Genomic DNA, 19047 nt, shown 5'->3' with positions numbered 1-19047 from the left:
TTACTGCTCTTCTCAAAGTTTTAAATGTATTTTTATCCAACATATGTAAGCTGTTTACACACCAAAAAGTCCTTAACCTCTTTCATTTTTCTTTTTCTTTCAGTATCAAACCTATAAAATCAAGAAAGAAGGCAGAGGAGACTTTTATCCCTTTGTGTTCAATGACATCATGGGTCTGGAGGACGGAGATGGAAGAGGAATCAGAACAGACGACATCATTCTGGCCTTGAAGGGACACGTGAAGGATGATTATAAGGTACATGTTGTAAGGTACATGGGTGTAAAGCTTTTACACCCAGCTTTAGGATCTCTAATGTATTACCAAAATTCTATACATTTTTATGCATATTTAACATAGATCATGTTTTTTCATACTTAGTTCAGTTCTTCGTCTTCCCTTTCTGCTGGGGATTCTGGCTACAAATGTTTCCCATCCCTCAGTGACAGAGTTCATGTTCTGGTTTGTGTTTATTCTGCTAATGCACCACAAATGAACTCCTCCGTTCTAAAGAAAATGAAGGAAATCAGAGAAGCAGCCAGTGATCTGGGTAAGAAACAAAAATATACACTAAACCTGCATTCAGTAAAGTAATGTAACTGCAAACACAAGATATATGCAAAATACTCAAATTTTGCTTCAACAATCATAGGGGTTGCATAAAGTAGGTAGAAAAACCATGTAGGAAAGAAGTTAAAGTAACATTTTACAGATTAGTCTTTTATACATAATTTCATAATTTCCATTTCTTAAAAAAATTCCTACAGCTCATCTTAGAAGAATTACTTGTATATACTTGTTAAAATCAGTTTATTGCTAATACAATATTCAGATACAAGAAAAAGAAAACTCTGAATCCACAGGAATCCCTCAGCTGGCGATTCTCACCCACATCGATGCAGCCTGTGGGGAAACAGAGAATAATCTGAGAAACGTTTACAGGAGCAAATATTTAAAGAAAAAGGTGAGTCTTAGAAAGATTGATTCAAAACAGAAGAAAAAATGAACTGGCTCAAAAATATTTTTGATGTTTTTTAATAACAGATGGGTGACTTTAGCTCCAGTCTGGGGATCCCAATGAACTGCATCCTCCCAGTGAAGAACTACAGCAGTGAAACTAATCTGGATTCAGACATTGATGCTCTGATCCTGAGTGCTCTGAAACTGATGATTGACTTTGGAGACGACTACGCCGACACAATCTTGGAAAAGTTTTATCATTACCAATATATTATCATATGCTTTCTCGTTGCTTTTTTATCTTATGTATACTATTCTAGTGGTTAGTTACACCTCTTTACTATACATATTCATTTACTCTTTTGGTTTATTTTGCCAAGAATTATTTTGCATTTATTGATTACATTGATATGACTGAACATTTACTGATTTGTTGCTGTTAGCCTGTGTTTCCAGACATTGGATGGTTTAGATTTAGAAGTAGATGGTGGAAGTGGAAGCTGACAGGTGAGACTTCATGTAGATGAAAAAGTTCAAGTTTATTGGTTGTTTCCCGTCATGAGATGAAGACTGGGTGCCGAAGATAAGGATGCGATGCTTTTTTGGTGGGGGGAGACGAGTCCGGAAAGTGAAAGTATAGTAGTGTAAACCTGTGTGAAGAAGGATAACAGTGAGAGCATCTTTGTGTTAGAAGGTCGATGACTTACTGTACCTCATTGTCTTCTCTTTGATCAAGCAAAGCCTTGAAATGAACATTCAAATTCATAGTATTCAAATAAAAACAGATTTTTACTCAATATATGGAATGTTTCATGTAATCCTGGGTCTTCCTATAGATCGCATGCATTAAAACTGAAAGTGAAAATAAAATTCTTTGAATTGCTTTGTAACGGAGCTCTTGTTGCCATTGCATCGACTCTCCTTCCCTGAAGCACATCAGCTTTTTAGGTAGGTTCAGCAGATAAAAGACCTGCAGTACAGCTGCAGTAACCCATGAATATGTGTTCGGACAATTTTAAACAATTTTGTGGTTTGTGTTAGGAAAGTTCAGCAAACTGTCATACCTTTGGTTGATTAGTTCGATTTTGTTTTCTGTGTTTCTTAGTTGCTCTTTTATTTAGATCTGATATGTTTTGTTTTACTTTGGTCCAGATCTTTCTTAGTTATTTTAGTTCACTATTCTGTTATTTCTTATTTTGATTAGATTAGTTTTGTATTGATTGCTCAGTCTGTCCTAGTGTTTCTGGTCATGCATATTTCTTCTAGTAATTCTTTGTTACAATAGTTTAATAGTTTCTTGTGTCTCTTATTGTTTCCTGTTGATTTATTTTCTAGTCCCCTGTGCACATTCGCTTGCACCGTCTCTCTCTCTCTTCCGGTCTCTCTCTCTTCCTCTCTTTCTCTCACCACAGATTGAGAAAGAAAGGCTGCTTCTCAGTCTGAATTTCTCCTCTCTCCCCCTCACATTTGCAATCAGTTTGTCAATTAGCCCAGTTCTTCTTGTTTCAGCAATCAACCTCCCAGTACTTAAGCTCCTCTCTATCAGTCACTCCTTGCTGGTTCCTCCAGTCATTTCCCTTTGCTTCCCCATATTCTCCCAGTATCTCCTGGCTGGATGTTCTTAGATATATTTTGAATTTCATCATTTTTTCATTGAATCATCAAATTCAGTTTCTGCCTGTGTCTCTCTGTGTTTGGGTCCTACAACTTCACCAACCTTCAACATGATACTAGAAACCAGCCAAAGACTTTCTAAAAACTATCAGGTTAAAACTGGTCAATATTTCCACCAAAACCTCATCTTGGGAACAGGCGAGTGTTGCTACTCACCTCAAGACAGTTTTAGAACTAGAATTTTCACTTCTGTCATCTCTTGGATTAATGGACATATTTGAAGAGGTGGAGTTTAACAGACCCAATCCACCTCGACCACAACTCGCCTCATTTCAGGATCATCCACCTCTACCACAATCCACCACAGTTCAAGACCACTCCTCATTGGTATCAGCCCCCCACAGATTTTGCAATTGGTCAGTCGGTCACCTCCACGTGTCCTCGTTATTTCTGTCACTATCTTCATGATTCCCAGCTTGCTCCACTTATCAGAACTTTAAAACCCACTATTCACACCAGTTTTTCAGCAGCAACCTCCTTGTCTCCAACGTCACCTCTCCCATAACCTTCAAGCCTGCTGCAGAACCAGCAGCGGCACCTGGCACGTCTCCCTTGCCATATGCCACTGTAGGAGTCAAACTCCTCCAGCCTCCAGATCCTCTTTGGGGGTTTCTCTGCCCTCAAGGCCTCCAAGGTCCCCGCTCTTCAGTTGCCAGCCTGCAGACTCTGCACTTTCATGATCTTACAAACTATAGTCTTTGACAAAAACAAAAACAACCCCCGGTTTGGGTTGTTTTTGTGTTTTTAACTCTTCAGCAGTTTGGTATCCGCCTTGAGGGGCGGTATTTACACAAGGATTTGCATCCATCCTGAATTCATTTATTTTGTAGCTTCTAAAGCTAAGCTAAAACTTATTATTATTAGTAAAATAATAAAAAACAATATGGAGAGAAAAAACTAAGTCTTCATTCTCACACTTTCTCTCATAGCACATTTTGTCCCAGTCATGGGGGGTTCTTCTTCATCATCTGGTAAGTAACACACGGTTGTTGCAGTTTTATGATTTAAAGTTACTTTCAGTTTTAAATTACCTAACATAATTAAATGAGATTAAGCTATTGTTAAATTATACATTAATATTATAGAATATAATTCTAAACTGATGTGACGAGTAGTTGTCTAAAAGTATAGTAATGGAAGCATTACCAAATTATCTTCAGGGCAAATTGATTATGTGTTTTGGTCCATTTCATTCTGGAATTTACAGAGGAAACACAGGAAGGCTAACTTTACCTGAATAGTTTATCATATTGCATTTGACTGGTGTAATTTTAAATAATGTCACACTGTGTCACTATTGGCTGTAATATACAAGTGACAAGTCTATGATGAGTCTATTACAGCCAAAAAACAAAAGAAAAAACAAGACAAAGAGCCAGAGCCGAACCCAACTTCCAAATGACATACATTTTTGCCCTCAATATTTCTCTCCAGAAGACTTTGCCATTTGTACGAGTAAAACTGACAAAGGCGCTATCAGGAGATTGTTACCTTAACAAGCTAAAAACAACTGCCTTGCCGGCAGTTTTCATCCACAAAGCATCTAAACCCCACTGCCGGGCTGGAAGCACTTTAAATGCTACAGGAGCTCTGCGGCAGTAGTACCCAGAATGCATTGCAGCGTGAACAACATGGTGACGTTCATGTGACAATGTTTTATTAAAATAAATTTTTTTTAAAAACTAAGCAGCATACAGTATTATTACTGTATTGTTTTTACATCTAAAATAAACATGTCTCAAATAAAGTCTATTGTTACAACTAATCATTGATCCTATTAAAGTAACTTTTTAAATTAAAGTACTTCAGGGAAATTAAGATACAGTTAAACCATTAGAAATAATCATAGAATATAATTCTAAACTACTGTGACAAGTAATAGAATGAAGTCTAAAAGTATAGTAATGGAAGCATGATTGGAATTTTAATTACAAAATTCAACTTATTGTGTCTATTTACATACTCAAAATAAGTTCAGTAACTAGTTATTCTGTTTATTTTCACTCTCAAACAAAACATAGCTAATCTTATAACAGTAATAGTTTTGACTTAAGTAATCTTAACCTTAATCTGTTTTGCTGTGTTTAGCTCCTCCACGGCGTCCACGTAAGTATAACTGGAGTTTCATCAAAACAAGTTTTTTGCTCCTTCATCAATTATCAAATGAACTGCTGGAATGTATCAATGAATTGGACCCATTGTAATTTATCAAATACAAATTAAATAGCAAATTTTGCTTACTTTTTGCAAGACTAATTCTTTTAGACACTGCTCTTTATCTTCTATTACAGTTTTAACAACTGCATGGAGAAAAATACCCTGGGGGTGAGTAGATTTGCTTTTGTACATCTGCATGTCACCAGTGTGTTTGCTGCTCTTTGCATCATCAGACAGTAAAACAACCAGTTTATAATCTTATCAGGTTTGCTTAATGTTTCCTAACGTGTTTAGCCTTTCATATTTGAGTAAGTTATTATGAAGTTAATTTCAGGTTTTGTCAAAGAAATCAGATAAAACAATGTAAAAGAAACAACAGCTGCGCAGTATGTGCCTCTCAACTGTGGCAGAATTGCAGAAAGACTAAAAAATACACAAAACAAAAAAAACAAAAAACAACCCCCATTTTATTCATTGACAAAAACAATTCTAATCACAACTTATGTTTTGCAGAATCTGTAATTATGGTTAAAAGAATAGAATCCCATGTAAGGTGTTCCTATGCCTAAAAATGTGTAGACATTTTTCTTCTTTTATTTTCACAGATATCAAACTGTGTTTTAATTAACTTCGTTTCCATAGAGGGTATTGAAGTTTTCAAGTTGATCTGCTGAGGCATAAATGCTATGAAGACAATGGAGTCTCTTTATTTTGTCTTTTCTATTGTGCAACCAAAATACTTGCTACAAACTTGATTTAAAAGTGATGAGTGATCTTTAAACCCTGAGTGATGCCTATAGATGATTGACTATGCACTTCTTTTTCTTCCATCAGTTATTATATACTGCTGTTTTTTTGGGGGGGATAATTCCTTTTTTTATTTGTCATCTAAAATGTTTATTAGTCTAAGACCAGGAAGAAAACAGGATATATATTTTCTCTAACTGATGTTAACCCAGTTGTATATTTTAGTGGTCTGCAGCATGTATAATATGCAATACTTCATTTTGCTTTCTACTTCTACTTTTTCTCCTCAGTTATCATGAAGACAATCAATATGCTCAACATGTTTTAGGTTTTGCACATCGGTTATTTAAAGATAATGGCAAAAAGAGTTTCATAACAAAAAGAGTTGGACATTTTTAACAATGTGTGTTTGAGACGAAAAAATCTAGATTTTTCTTTTTTAACAGTTTGTTTTTTTCAGACATTTTAATTTTGCAAATAATTTTTAGTTTTCTACAAACTGACTTGCTTTATTAATTCCTCATTGATATCTGGGCTGACTGGGACAAAACAAAGACTTATCTTTTGATATGATGTAGCTTCTGAGAAAAATGGTGTCCACAAATGAGGACATTCCTTTTAAATGTCAGTAAAATACAGAAACCTGTTAGAAGTGACCTTTGCCTAAATTGACTCCTGGCTTTTCCAACTGGATGGCTGGAACAGCCTCACGTTTCTGGTAATTGAACCTTTATTGTGGACAATTCTCCTTATTTCAAAACTCAATGAGCCTAATCAACTCATTGTAACGTTGGAGTTTCGTTCAAGTTTCGGGGCTGAAAGAGGTCAGTTAAATAAGACCATTTAGATTATATGTTGGTAGTTAGAGGAAGAAGTTTTTACAGTTGAAATATTTGGTTCATAAATTCTCAGACTTAATTGGAGACAAGTGTGATTGTGATCATTTCTTGTAATGTGAGGAGTTTTCTGCAGTCTAGTAGCTTTGAATTCATTCCTTCATGAGAGACGGCCATATTTTCTGGCATTTAGCAAACAGAAACATTAGTCATTGTAGCTACCCTTAAACGAGATAAGTTTGGTTTAATTTCACTTCAGACAGTGAGAGAAGAATGTGTACGTTTTTTTATTCGATGTATACAAACTTTTGGGTTCAACTGTATTTCTGCTTATCATTTGGCAACCCTAGCTATAACAGTTTGTATAAAACTGGAAATTAATAGCAAAGTTAAAATGTCTGGAACAGCGCATTTTATAAATAAATCTACAAAGATTTTTACTAGATTTTTTTGTGCAATTTTTTTCCAGAGCTTTAGTCTCTGTCAAAAGTGATGGAGTTGCTGGTGTTAAGTGGTGGAGACATGTCAATGGTTGAAGATCTGGGATCTGTCTTTGGGATGCTTGGTGATAGGTCATTTGTCTCAGATTGTGCTTACTAGGTTTACCGGCATTGGATCTTCACATCTATCCAAAGTGTGCAACGCATTATGACAAAGCAGATGCATGTTATTGGTACAATATGAAGAGTCATATCACTGAAGAAGTGCAGAAGCTACCAACTGATAAAACTATACAAATGATTGGAAAAGGAACTACCAAAACAACTTAACACAGAGAATGGACAGATTTGCATAGTGGAATTATATTGCAATAAACCAGTTTTATCTATTGACGCTAGATAGCCAGACACTTGGCAAAGATGGGTCAATAAACTGAAATAACTGACCATCTCACAACCAAGTATAGTCCGTAAATACAACTCCAAGATGGATAGAATTTATCTTATCAATTGGTTGATGAGTCGCTATAAAAAAGGACATTGTGGGTCATAATTGTGGGTCATAATGCACTTTATGGATATGACTTAGCCAACAGCTGGCTGCTGTACCGCAAAACCTCTCTGTATGTGGAACACCAAAGAGGAACAATATGCAGTTTCTTGAATTTTGTATAAAAGTGACCAAAATTTTCTTGTCTCAGGATGACAATTACAACTCTGATATTTCAGAGTTGAAACATCAGAGTTTCAGAGTTGAAACTCTGAAACTCTGATGTTTCAGAGTTGTAATTTGAATAGTCCAAGGGAGACTATTGTTTGTCATCTAATGCCGAAATCGACTCAAAACCTTCTGTGATCGACATATCGCACCGCTGCTCTAGCAAAGCACGAACAGTTCAGAAACAATATGAAATGGAAAAAAGCTATTCATTAACTGATTGTCGTGTTTTAGATTGTTCTTGAAAAATTAATCAGTCACGGCTGATGGGTGCACTTTTTACAGCTGACAGCCTCTCTTGCAGATACTGCGTACCCCCGCTAAATCTATTAGGGGTACGCAGTACCTGACCGTACCCGCCTACTTTCACCCCTGCTCCTACCTGATCCTAACAAAATGTAAATGAAACCCTACAGGCGCTCAGTAGCAACAAGTTTGTTCTGGCAGAATATTCTGCTTACAAATGTAAGTTTAAAATGTATATTTGTAACTCTTATTTTCACATTTTAACAGAAACAAACAGGAACCTCTGCAGGACATTAAGAATTTTCAACCTCAACATGAAGACATCGAAGCCATCAGAGTTTTACTCCATGGACCAGTTGGTGCAGGAAAGTCCAGTTTCATCAACTCTGTCAACAACGTCTTGCAAGGGAGAATGACCCATGAAGCTCTGGCCAGTTCCACAACCTCTGACCAAAGTTTCACCAAGGTTGTGAATATATTTTTTTTGTTCAGCATTTAAAGCTCATTTAAATTTTCGAGTGTCAGCTTGGTGTATCAGCTCGGTTTCCACATGTCTGAAGGAAAAGTTAGCTGATACTTTATATTATAAAGTGTAAAAAATGTTTATATTTCATATTCATGCTCAAGTCTAAATGTAACCCTATGTTTTAAAGGATAAAAATCTGCATTTGTGTAAGAAAATGTGGAGTTAAAATGTTTTTCTTGTGCCCTAATTCTGCTGAATAATCAGTAACGTGGCAGAATGCACAACCTTTTCTGACACTCAGTGGTTACAGACTTATTAGGAACTGAGACACTAAAATTAGAGTAGCACTGAGATAATTTTATTTAGTCAGACAAATTTAAGGTTTATCAGTGAAATAGTTTGCAAGGAAAAAAAAATATTTTTTTTTATGAAAACACATGGGTAAGGAAAAGAACAAACAATATATATTAATTATGTAAGTTTTGGTCTTCCATAATTTGCAGCTCTTCTCACAGTTTCAATTTTCTATTTTTTGAAGCTATTTGCTTAGTGTTTACATAACTTTTGATCTCCTTTTATCTCTTTTTTTTCTTTCAGTATCAAACCTATAAAGTCAAGAAAGAAGGCAGGGGAAACTTTTATCCCCTTGTGTTCAATGACATCACGGGTATGGAGGAAGGACCTGGAGTCAGAACAGATGACATCAAACTGGCCTTGAAGGGACATGTGAAGGATGGATATAAGGTATAAATATATCCATTTACTTTTCAAATGGGGCACCACATATCTCAGTGGTAGAGCAGACTTATCATTTTCAGAGGCCACATTCCTCAATTCTGACTCTTGCTCCCTTCCCTCTTTTTTCTTCCAGTCCAGGTAGTAATGCATAAAGACCACTAACGCCAAAAAGCCCCCTTAAAACTTATCCTTAGCAATCACCTAAAAGGCTCAGGTCCTAAATCCATCACATTTAGCTTCCCTTATATGAGGTATATGCATTTAGTATCAATTTGAATTAATATGCATTACGTTTTTCCCACAGTTCAATCCTTCATCTTCTCTTTCTCATGGTGATCCTGGCTACAACTCTTATCCATCCATCAGTGACAGAGTTCATGTTCTGGTTCACATTTATTCTGCTAATGCATCACAAATGAAGTCGGCCGTTTTGCAGAAAATTAAGGAAATCAGAGAGACAGCCAGTGAGCTGGGTAAGGGATAAATTGTACAGTCAAACTTACATTCATCAAAGTAATGTAACAACAAACACCAATGAGTAAATACTGTGAACACGTTATGTCAATAACCTTCATTTGTCGCATAATGTTGGTGGAAAAAAATGTGTTGCAAGAATGAAATGGTCTTGAATGTTTCCCACTTTTTATGATTTGGTCGTCTGCTGTACTTGTTAAAAATATATTCATGTCTAATAACATGTAACATTACCCAGGCAAGAAAAACTCTGTATCCACAGGAATCCCTCAGCTGGTGATTCTCACCCACATTGATGAAGCCTGTGGTGAAACAAAGAAAAATCTGAGACACGTCTACAGGAGCAAATATTTAAAGAAAAAGGTGAGTTATAGAAAGATTTATTAAAAACAAGAGGGAAAGAAATATGTAATTCTGAATATATAGCTTCATTTAAACAGATGACTGACTTGAGCTCCAGTCTGGCAATCCCAATGAACCACATCCTCCTAGTGAAGAACTACAGTCATGAAATTCAACTGGATCCAGACGTCGACGCTCTGATCCTGAGTGCTCTGAGGCTGATGATTGAATTTGGAGGCAACTACACTAAAAACAGTGTAAGCCTGTAGAACAGTGTGTGATATTCATGGAAATCACAGCAACATTTTGTTCAAATTAGTAAAAAAAAAAAGAGTTAAAATAGGGTTAGAGCCGTTTGTCAGATGTGCACTTTCTTAAAGAAAATGTTTTTTTCGTTGAGTTGATTTAACTTAAAATGTATAAATTTTGGGAATCAGAATTTACATTATTGTTTGCCTTTTGTAATTAATAATTGTGATTAATAATCTTTCATTAACAAAATTATTGATGAAGTTAAAGTTTCTTTAGTTGGCTCAATGCAGCAATTTCTGTATCTAAGTAATCATAAGTCAGATTTGTCTTTTGAAGGAATGATTTCAAAAGTACAGCATCTCTCTTTCTGTCTCTCTACATCGTATTATCGAGTTGAATACATTTAACTTCTCTGCAGTGATGAAGTTTTGATATCAGGGAACATTTTACCATTTGGAACGATCCGACGTTTTCAAGACTGAATGTAAACTGATTCTGCTAACGCTTTCCTCTGCCTTCTCCCTATGGTCCTTCACTCATTTGCACAAATAGCCTTCTCCATCAGAAACAACCAATCAGAGCCAGGGGGAGGGCCTTAGTGCTAAATGTTAGCATGGCCATCGATAACGGTATCAGTAACGCTACACGAGCATTACTGACAGCACTAAGACCCTCCTCCTGGCTCTGATTGGTTGTTTCTTCCTGGCAGAGTTGCATTTTGCAGACGGCAATACTGGTTCAGGACAGAGATGGAGGAGGTCAATTTTTACAGCATACTGTCACGACATGTGGAGAACTTTAACAAATAAAAATATATTTTATTTGTTATTAAAAGCTACATATTGCAGCTTATAATACTTCAAACAAGTAAATTCTTTTGTATTTTTAGAAGAAACAAAAATTTTAACATTTATTGCTTTAAAAGGTTTAGCATAAAAAGTTGTGAAACAAAAAGAAAAAAAACCATTCAAAAACAATTTGGAGGGGAAAAAACTAACTCTTCCTTCTCTGTCTCTCTCATAGGGTGTTTTAGTTCCAGTCATGAGGGGCGATGCTTCAGGTCCACGTAAGTAATACAGGATTGTTTGGTTGAAGTACACGTAAATAATTAATTGCATTAGTTTTCTATTTTAAAATAACTACATTATAAAGTGAAACAAAGTCACAGTGAAAGCATTAGAAATTAACATTATAGATTGAAACTGTAAAACTAGTCACTAGTAGTGGTTTATCAGGTTGAGAGGATTAAGTCCAGCGAATTATAAAACGCTTCACACTACAGTTAGACATTCAGACGCGCATTAACATGGTGACGGTGGTAAGCTACACTGTAGCCACAGCTGCTTTGATTCAGCCTGACAAAGGTGAGGCTGCCGTCGACACCTCCGAGCCCTCTGACCACCGGCCAGATGGGCGAAGTCTCTTGTCCAAGGACAAAACGAAGGAGACGGGTTCAAACTGGCAACCCGCTGGTTACAGGTTTAACTGCTACTGCTGTTGCCATCTTCATCCACTAGAAGGAAGCAAGTATAACACTTTCATTTTATTTGCTAAGAGGTTGCCAGGCGTCTCTCGAAACAAAACGTTTTAAGAGACGGCAGAAAACAATTCATAAGCGAGGTTTGCAAGTGCAGATCTGATCCAAGCAGAGAGACGTTTTGAGCATGAGGAGAAAGATTTGAGAGAATGCAGAGAATATTTAAAAGGGAACAGAAGCATTATAAGTTTTGAGATCCAAAGTCCTGCTTTCAGAATGAAAATGTGTGCTCTCGACTTATGGCAGTAAAATTCCCCTGTACATCCAGAATTGCTGTGATGAGCAACAGAATAAAATCTAAAAGTATAGTAATGGAAGCGTGATTTGAATTTTAATTACAACATAATCGTCATGACAAGCTTTTTACTTGACTTGCTGTGTCTGTTTTATAACTTAGAAACAGTGACTGAAAGCAATGACTGTTTATTGTAGATATTTTAACTCACAAAAATGAACTCATCTTCTCACTGAAGATATCAAGGCTGCCTTACCGCCTCAATATCCTGGAATTTAATGTCGATGTCAAATTTATTTATATAGCACTTTAAAAACAGGTGCAAAACTGCACCAAACTGCTGTACAGGAACAACAACAACACAAATAGACAAAAACAGAGTATCAAAACACTACTTCAAATAAATGTCAAAGAATAAAAGTGAGTTTTCAGAGGCGATTTAAAATGATCCAGGCTGTGGGCAGATCTAATCTGGAAAGGTAAATTGTTCCTTTACCTTTCAGCCTGATTTCCTTTCCTCTTAAGTCGAGTCCGAGGAACCCAATTCAAACATTTTACACTATTCATGTCCACTATTCCATAAGCTCACTGTAAAAATTTACCATTTATTCATTAATAGTTCCGACCCAAAACAACTTAATGTATTGTGCTGTGTTTAGCTCCTCCACTGCCACCACAAAGCTTGTTTGTTGTTTTTTGCTTCTTCATAAATGATCAAATGAACTGCTGGATTGTTTGACTAACTCAACGTACAATCTAAATGTAGTTTTTTGCTTACCATTGTGAGTTCTTTTTTAAAGACATTTCTCTTAATTTTCCACTACAGTGTTAGGAACTCCATGGAGAGAAATATCCTGGGGGTGAGTAAATTTCTTTTTGTCCATCTGGATGTTACCAATGTGTTTGTTGCTTTTTTGCCTCATCAGGCAGCAGATCACCCAATTTAATCTCAGTTTTCCTTAACTATCCTATTATGTTCATTTCTGAGCTGCATGCATTTTTAAATATGCGGTAGTACCAAAATCAATTTTTTCCCCCAGAAACATTAAAAAAAAAATCTGATTTCTAACTCCATTGTTAAAAATGTCAGTCAATATTTAGTGCAATGATATTTTAACTCTTAGATCCAAGCACAAGTTATGATAATCCCCTTGTTTGACTGTGTCCCACAGGGTTAGGGTTTGGTTCATACATTTATAGACAGAATAACTAGGTACAGCCAAAGTGGTGGCCATAGGATCACATCCCTGTTTTTTGCAGATGATGTGATTCTACTGAGTTCATCAGGTCATGACGTATAGCCTTTACTGGAGTGGTTTGCAGCCAAAGGAAGGCCATGGTATTAAATACCATGGCTTCCCAATCCAAGGTATTTGTTAACTATAAATTCAGAGTTTCCCAATTGTGTATTGACTTTATCCACCAAATAATCATAGATTTATTTTTGAGTCACATCTTTCTCCTCACTTTCAAGCAGGACAAAATCTGATTTGTGTTGATTTAAAACAGGATCCTCACATCAATACTGAAATTGAGGATAATTATGCATTTTAAAGAGAGGTGGGTAGAGTAGCCAAAGATTTTACTCGAGTAAGAGCAGCACTACTTCAATATATTTTTGCTCAAGTAAAAGTAAAAAAGTAGCCATCCAAGAAATTACTTAAGAAAAAGTAAAAAAGCAATTAATAAAAAAGTCTACTCAAGTACTGAGTAACTGATGAAATTATCAGTAATTTGATATTTAAAAATTACATGGTCATATGTACCAAAATATAAAGTCAAGTGGAAGCATTGGTATCTTAAGGACCAAAATGACAAGAATTAATGTAAGTATATATATATTAAAAAAAAGCAAACGAAATCAGGCAAAATATATATTTTTTCCCAAATCAGTTTCTTTGCATGTAAAACTTTTAACAGAAGCTGCAGGTGTGTGTGTCTGGTGTCTCATGAAGTTTTGGCTAAAACAAGTTTTTTTTTCATTCAATGGGTAAAAAATCCAGAAATTTTACTCAAGAGTAGAGAAAGTTCAACGAAATTACTCAAGTAAAAGTAAAAGGTACAGCATAGCATAAATACTCCTAAAAGTAAATTTTTTTCTAAACTTTTCTAAAAAGTTACTCAAGTAAATGTAACTAGTTACTACCCAAGTCTGATTTTAAGGAAGATATTTGTTCTGGTAGATCACTTTAATTGTAACTCTTATTTTCACATTTCAACAGAAACAAAGATGAACATCTGCAGTACATGAAGAATTTTCAACCTCAAAATGAAGAAGTCAAAGCCATCAGAGTTCTGCTGTACAGCCCAGTTGGTGCCGGAAAGTCCAGCTTCATCAACTCCGTCAACAGCGTCCTGCAAGGGAGAATGACCAATGAAGCTCTGGCCAGCAACATAACCTCTGATCAAAGTTTCACCAAGAAGGTGAATATAGTTTTTGTTTGGCTTTAAAGGCTCATTCACATTTTCAAATATTATGACTTTTTACTTGTGTCAGCTTTGTGTATCAAGTCAGTCTCCACATCCATCCATCCATCCATCCATCCATCCATCCATCCATCCATCCATCCATCCATCCATCCATCCATCCATCCATCCATCCATCCATCCATCCATCCATCCATCCATCCATCGTCTTACACATGTATCCTGGTGGGTTCTTCAGGGGTCAATGGATGAGAGGCGGTGTGCACCATGGACAGGCAATCTCCACATGTCTGAGTGAAAAATTAACTCATACTATATAGTATAAAATGTGAAAAAAATAAATAGAGTGTTTTATTACACATTCACCCTCTATTCACCTTTAGAAGTTGAAATCTACACCAAGATTTAGAGTAGCTCCTTGTTTAGATTTTTATTTTGTAAAGCAAATTTCAGTTTGAAAATAAAATAGTTCATATATTTTGAAGATTTTGCAGAAGATTTGTGTACTGCCTACATAAAAACCCAACTCCTTTTCTTGCAGTATCAAACCTATAAAATCAAGAAAGAAGAAAAGGGGAACTTTTATCCCTTTGTGTTCAATGACATCATGGGTCTGGAGGTTGGAGCTGGAAGAGGAGTCAGAACAGACAACATCATACTGGCTATGAAGGGTCATGTGAAGGATGATTATAATGTACAAATATATACTTTTAAAATAATTTTTAACAATCACCTAAAAAGTCATGTTCTATTTGGCTCAGATTCTAAAACACTATCGCTATCTCACTATATTCTATACAGTTTGTATGGATAATATAGGGAAACTATATTATTTACACAAATTTCTCATAATTGCATCATTTATTTCCACAGTTCAATCCTTCATCTCCCCTTTCTGATGGTGATCATGGCTACATTTCTTCCCCGACCATCAGTGACAAAGTTCATGTTCTGGTCTGCATTTATTCTGCTAATGCATCAGAAATGAGGTCATCAGTTTTGCAGAAAATGAGGGAAATCAGAGAAGCAGCCAGTGATCTGAGTAAGAAACAAATTGTACAATCACATTCTTATTCAGGGAAATGTATGCAGCTGTGTATACAAGTTGGTTGTATAATATAGGAGGACAAAACCGTGTACAAAAATTAAGGTAAAATTTTTCTGATTTGTCTCTTTTTTTCTTTTTGTAATGTCTTATTTCTAGATTTTCAAAAATGACTCTTATCACATCTTAGAAGCATTGCTGGGTTTCTTCCAGTGTATTATAGGCCTGGCGGGTACAGGCTTTACTTGTACCTCCACCAGGCTTAGCATTGCTTACTTTATTAAGTATTTTTAAAATGTTTGCATTTTCTTAATATTTTATAGTTGATGATCAAGTATTAATCTAAAAATCTTTCAATAACACATAATTATCAAGTGATATTTTCAAATTTTCTGTCAACTTTAAACATCTTTTAACTCAAAAACACAGCAGGCTGCTGGATTAACGACTGCCCTAGCGCCCAACCGCCAGGCTTAGCAAGTTTTCTGGGGGAAACCTTGCATTGCTAATAATGCAATATATTAATTGCTAATAATCTATAAAGTTGCTCAATATCCACAGGAATCCCTCAGCTGGCGATTCTCACACACATTGATGCAGTCTGTGGTGAAATAGAAACAAATATCAAAAACGTCTACAGGAGCAAATATTTGAAGAGAAAGGTGAGCTGCAGAAGCATAAGAATCTCTCTCACTGTATCAGACTCTTAATAAACTTATTTTTTTCAACAGATGACTGACTTCAGCTCCAGGCTGGGGATCCCAATGAACTGCATCCTCCCAGTGAAGAACTACAGTCATGAAATTCAACTGAATCCAGACGTCGACGCTCTGATCCTGAGTGCGTTGAGGCTTATGATTGATTTTGGAGACGACTACGCCGACACACTGTGAAGTCACGGCACAAAATGTTATCCAGTCAATAGTGTCTGTTTAAAGTAAACTTTTATTTTTCTTTAAGTTGGTTTAATTTAAAACTCCAACCAGGTGTAAACACCAGAGAAATGGCAAAAGACAACAAAAATACACTGTAAAACATAATTAATTTCTCCTTATTTAAAAAGTATATACAAACTCATTGCCTCAAAGTTGTTTAGTTTTCATTAAATTCACTGAGTAACACTGACATTTCAATTTTAGTGAGTTTAACTTAAGTTCACATAATAAATCAGAGTTTGTTGGCATCCAAAGCTTTGTTGTTGTTGTTGTTGTTGTTGTTGTTTTTGCATAGATAAATATATGAAACATAAATTTCCTCTTGAAAACAAATTTACTAACTCAAAACTATGTATATGAAAAGAACTTTACTTTATTGAAATAGTTCTTGGCTCATGTGTTTTGTTTGTTTATTTGCATCATAAAATACAGTCACAGAACAGTCAATGATCGAAACGTAATATTTTGTCAAGTGTTGTCGTTACACATGAAAATGTTTTTCATTTACATCAGTATTTTAAAGTCTGTATTTCATTGTTTTATATGTATGATTTTGTATATGCAGTCAGCATCATGTTGTATTATTTTAAATGACTACTATTCGACTTTTTAATATATCTTAAATATCCTGCTTAAAAGCCCATCTAGGTACAGGTATTGTAAATTAGCTTACTCTATAAGCACTATGACAGTGGTCACAGTGTTTATTGGGTTTTCAAAATGTTATTTTATTTTTTAGTTTTAACTCCCTATTTAGTTTTTTCCCTATTTTTTAATTTGTCACCTTGTTTTGCTTTTATTTGTCTTGCAATGTGTTTACACTGTTACAACAATATTGTTTTGTTTCAGTTGGTCTATATTAATGAGTCTGGAGAAACGACGACGACGAAGTCAATAAAGGTGTAAAAGAAAGAGTAAGATGAACAGGTAGAGGAGGATGTGAGGAAAATAAAACAGGTGTCACACTGACTGACCATATCATAAACCATAAAGTCATGCAGAGGGAGGCTGAGATGACAGTTTTATTTTTAACAATATTCATCAGGTTTTCCTATCGGTTTGAGTCATTAAACAACATTTGTAAAAATGAAGACACTCTCGTAAATGTTGTCCGCCTCAGTAGAGATCCAGAGGGTGAAGCATGTAATGTTCACTTTGTTATTGCTTTATGGACTCTATACATTTCAGATGATACTCAACCTAACGATAGGACAAGTAACCATGCACACACGCACCCACACACACGCACACACACGCGCACACACGCACGCACACACACCCCTAGGGAGAATTTAGAGAGACCAATTAACCTGACAGTCATGTTTTTGGACTGTGGGAGGAAGCCGGAGTACCCGGAGAGAACATGCAAACTCCATGCAGAAAGAACCCGGGTCTTCTTTCTGAATGGCTACAATGCTACCAACTGCGCCACTGTGCAGCCTCTTGAAATAGATCTTCATTGTTAAAGTAATCTTAAATGCCTGGTTTTTATTAGCTGTAAGCTGAAATATCACAAAAAATTTAAATAAAGCCTTGAAAACATATGTGTGTGATTGATCAATGTAATGTACAGAGGTTTCCTCAGTGTATTACAAGCCTGCCAGGCTGCCTGCCTGGCAGGTTTAAGTTTTTTTAAGTTTTAAAAAAACATAAACTTTTTTAAAAGTTTTTTTTAAATCTTTGAATTTTTAAAACTTTATAGTTGGTGTTCAGGTGTTAATCTCAAAAGCTTTCAATAACACTTAATTATCAAATGATATTTTCAAATTTCCTGTCAACTTTAAACATTTTTAACTCAAGAAATCCTGTCAGACTAAAAAAATGTTTACCGTATTTTCCAGACTATAAGGCGCACCTAAAAGCCTTAAATTTTCTCAAAAATCAGCAGTGCGCCTTATATTCCAGTGCGCCTTATGTGTGCACTGACTTACAAAATCTCCCTCCCTGACACAGAGATGTAAAGTGTACAGTACGTACGCTGGCAGTGATAAACCAATCAGAGGGCATTACGTAATACGCAAAGTACGTACGCCAGCAGCAATAAACCAATCAGAGAATTGTTGTCCGAGTTCTGCAGCATATGCCTCCGGTGAAAACCAGATTGGTTTTTCCACGCATCACCGTCCCTGTTCATCTGCGACTCCATGTGCGCCCATCTCACTGCTACTGTGAAAAAGGAAGTGAAGCAAACTAATTCGGAGTTTGCCGTCATTCCGGGAGGATTAACAAAAGATCTCCAACCGCTGGACATTGGTGTAAACAGGGCGTTCAAAAAGAAGTTGCAAGTGGCGTGGAAGCGATGGATGACAGACTGTGAACACAGGTTTACTAAGACGGAGAGGCAGCACCGGGCGAGTTACGCCACCATGTGTGAATGGATTGTGGATGCCTGGGCTAATGTATCTGCCTTAAATGTTGTCTGAGCTTTTGCGAAAGCCGGCATCATTGCTGAACAGCCAGCTGGCAACGAAACTGACTCCGACAATGATGAGAGGGAACCTGGCATATTTGATTGCAAAATTGCCCAGCTGTTCAATTCAGATACAAAAGAAGATGACTTTGATGGATTTGTGGAAGAAGAATAAAAAATAACGTGAGTGTATTGTTACATAGTCGAATAAAGTTCAACTAAACTTACTGTGTTGTTTCCGTTACCTTTGTTTTGTTGACAGTATGTTTTAGCATTCGTTTTATAATCCGGTGCGCCTTATGTATGGGTTAAATACAGAAATGGACGCCATAATTGAGAGTGCGTTTTATAATCCGGTGCACCTTATAGTCCAGAAAATATGGTACAATGGACAAGATAAAAATCTAAAT

At 36.0% G+C, this 19047-nt stretch overlaps 1 protein-coding gene and 1 long non-coding RNA gene across 4 annotated transcripts; one reads left to right on the top strand and one right to left on the bottom strand.

Annotated features, from left to right (window-relative positions):
- Positions 1-738: 738 nt before the first annotated feature.
- On the bottom strand, positions 739-14166 carry LOC145548684 (uncharacterized). Its single transcript, XR_014084682.1, has 3 exons — positions 14084-14166; positions 9689-9756; positions 739-901 (listed from the first exon to the last, which is right to left on the bottom strand). It is a non-coding gene; the product is annotated as an uncharacterized LOC145548684 (long non-coding RNA).
- LOC103461069 (uncharacterized) lies at positions 1290-17769 on the top strand. Of its 3 annotated transcripts, XM_081599563.1 has the most exons (16): positions 1290-1906; positions 3562-3603; positions 4721-4738; positions 4924-4957; positions 8044-8242; positions 8840-8986; positions 9285-9453; positions 9717-9817; positions 9895-10053; positions 11072-11114; positions 12647-12680; positions 14043-14244; positions 14789-14941; positions 15121-15289; positions 15854-15954; positions 16024-17769. In XM_081599563.1, exons 2-16 carry the CDS (start codon positions 3579-3581, stop codon positions 16183-16185), a joined length of 1716 nt encoding a protein of 571 aa, XP_081455689.1. In that variant the 5' UTR covers positions 1290-1906; positions 3562-3578; the 3' UTR covers positions 16186-17769. The 3 variants fall into 3 exon arrangements, with proteins under 3 accessions (XP_081455689.1, XP_081455694.1, XP_081455699.1); XM_081599568.1 differs by having other exon boundaries at positions 1290-3603; XM_081599573.1 differs by lacking the exon at positions 16024-17769 and having other exon boundaries at positions 15121-15952.
- The last annotated feature ends 1278 nt before the right edge of the window (positions 17770-19047 follow it).

The sequence above is a fragment of the Poecilia reticulata genome, chromosome 2 (genome assembly GCF_904066995.2).
Source record: "Poecilia reticulata chromosome 2, P_reticulata-male-v2, whole genome shotgun sequence".
Taxonomy (NCBI): domain Eukaryota; kingdom Metazoa; phylum Chordata; class Actinopteri; order Cyprinodontiformes; family Poeciliidae; genus Poecilia; species Poecilia reticulata.
The sequence above is the reverse complement of the archived record's forward strand: the minus strand, read 5'-3'. Positions and strand labels throughout refer to the sequence as shown.

Bases quoted from the DNA above. Each gene is read 5' to 3' on its own strand.
- LOC103461069 (XM_081599563.1), top strand. From the start codon at position 3,579: ATGGGGGGTTCTTCTTCATCATCTG. The intron at 15,290-15,853 runs GTAAGAAACAAA...CAATATCCACAG, and splicing joins AGAAGCAGCCAGTGATCTGA to GAATCCCTCAGCTGGCGATT. The intron at 15,955-16,023 runs GTGAGCTGCAGA...TTTTTTCAACAG, and splicing joins GCAAATATTTGAAGAGAAAG to ATGACTGACTTCAGCTCCAG.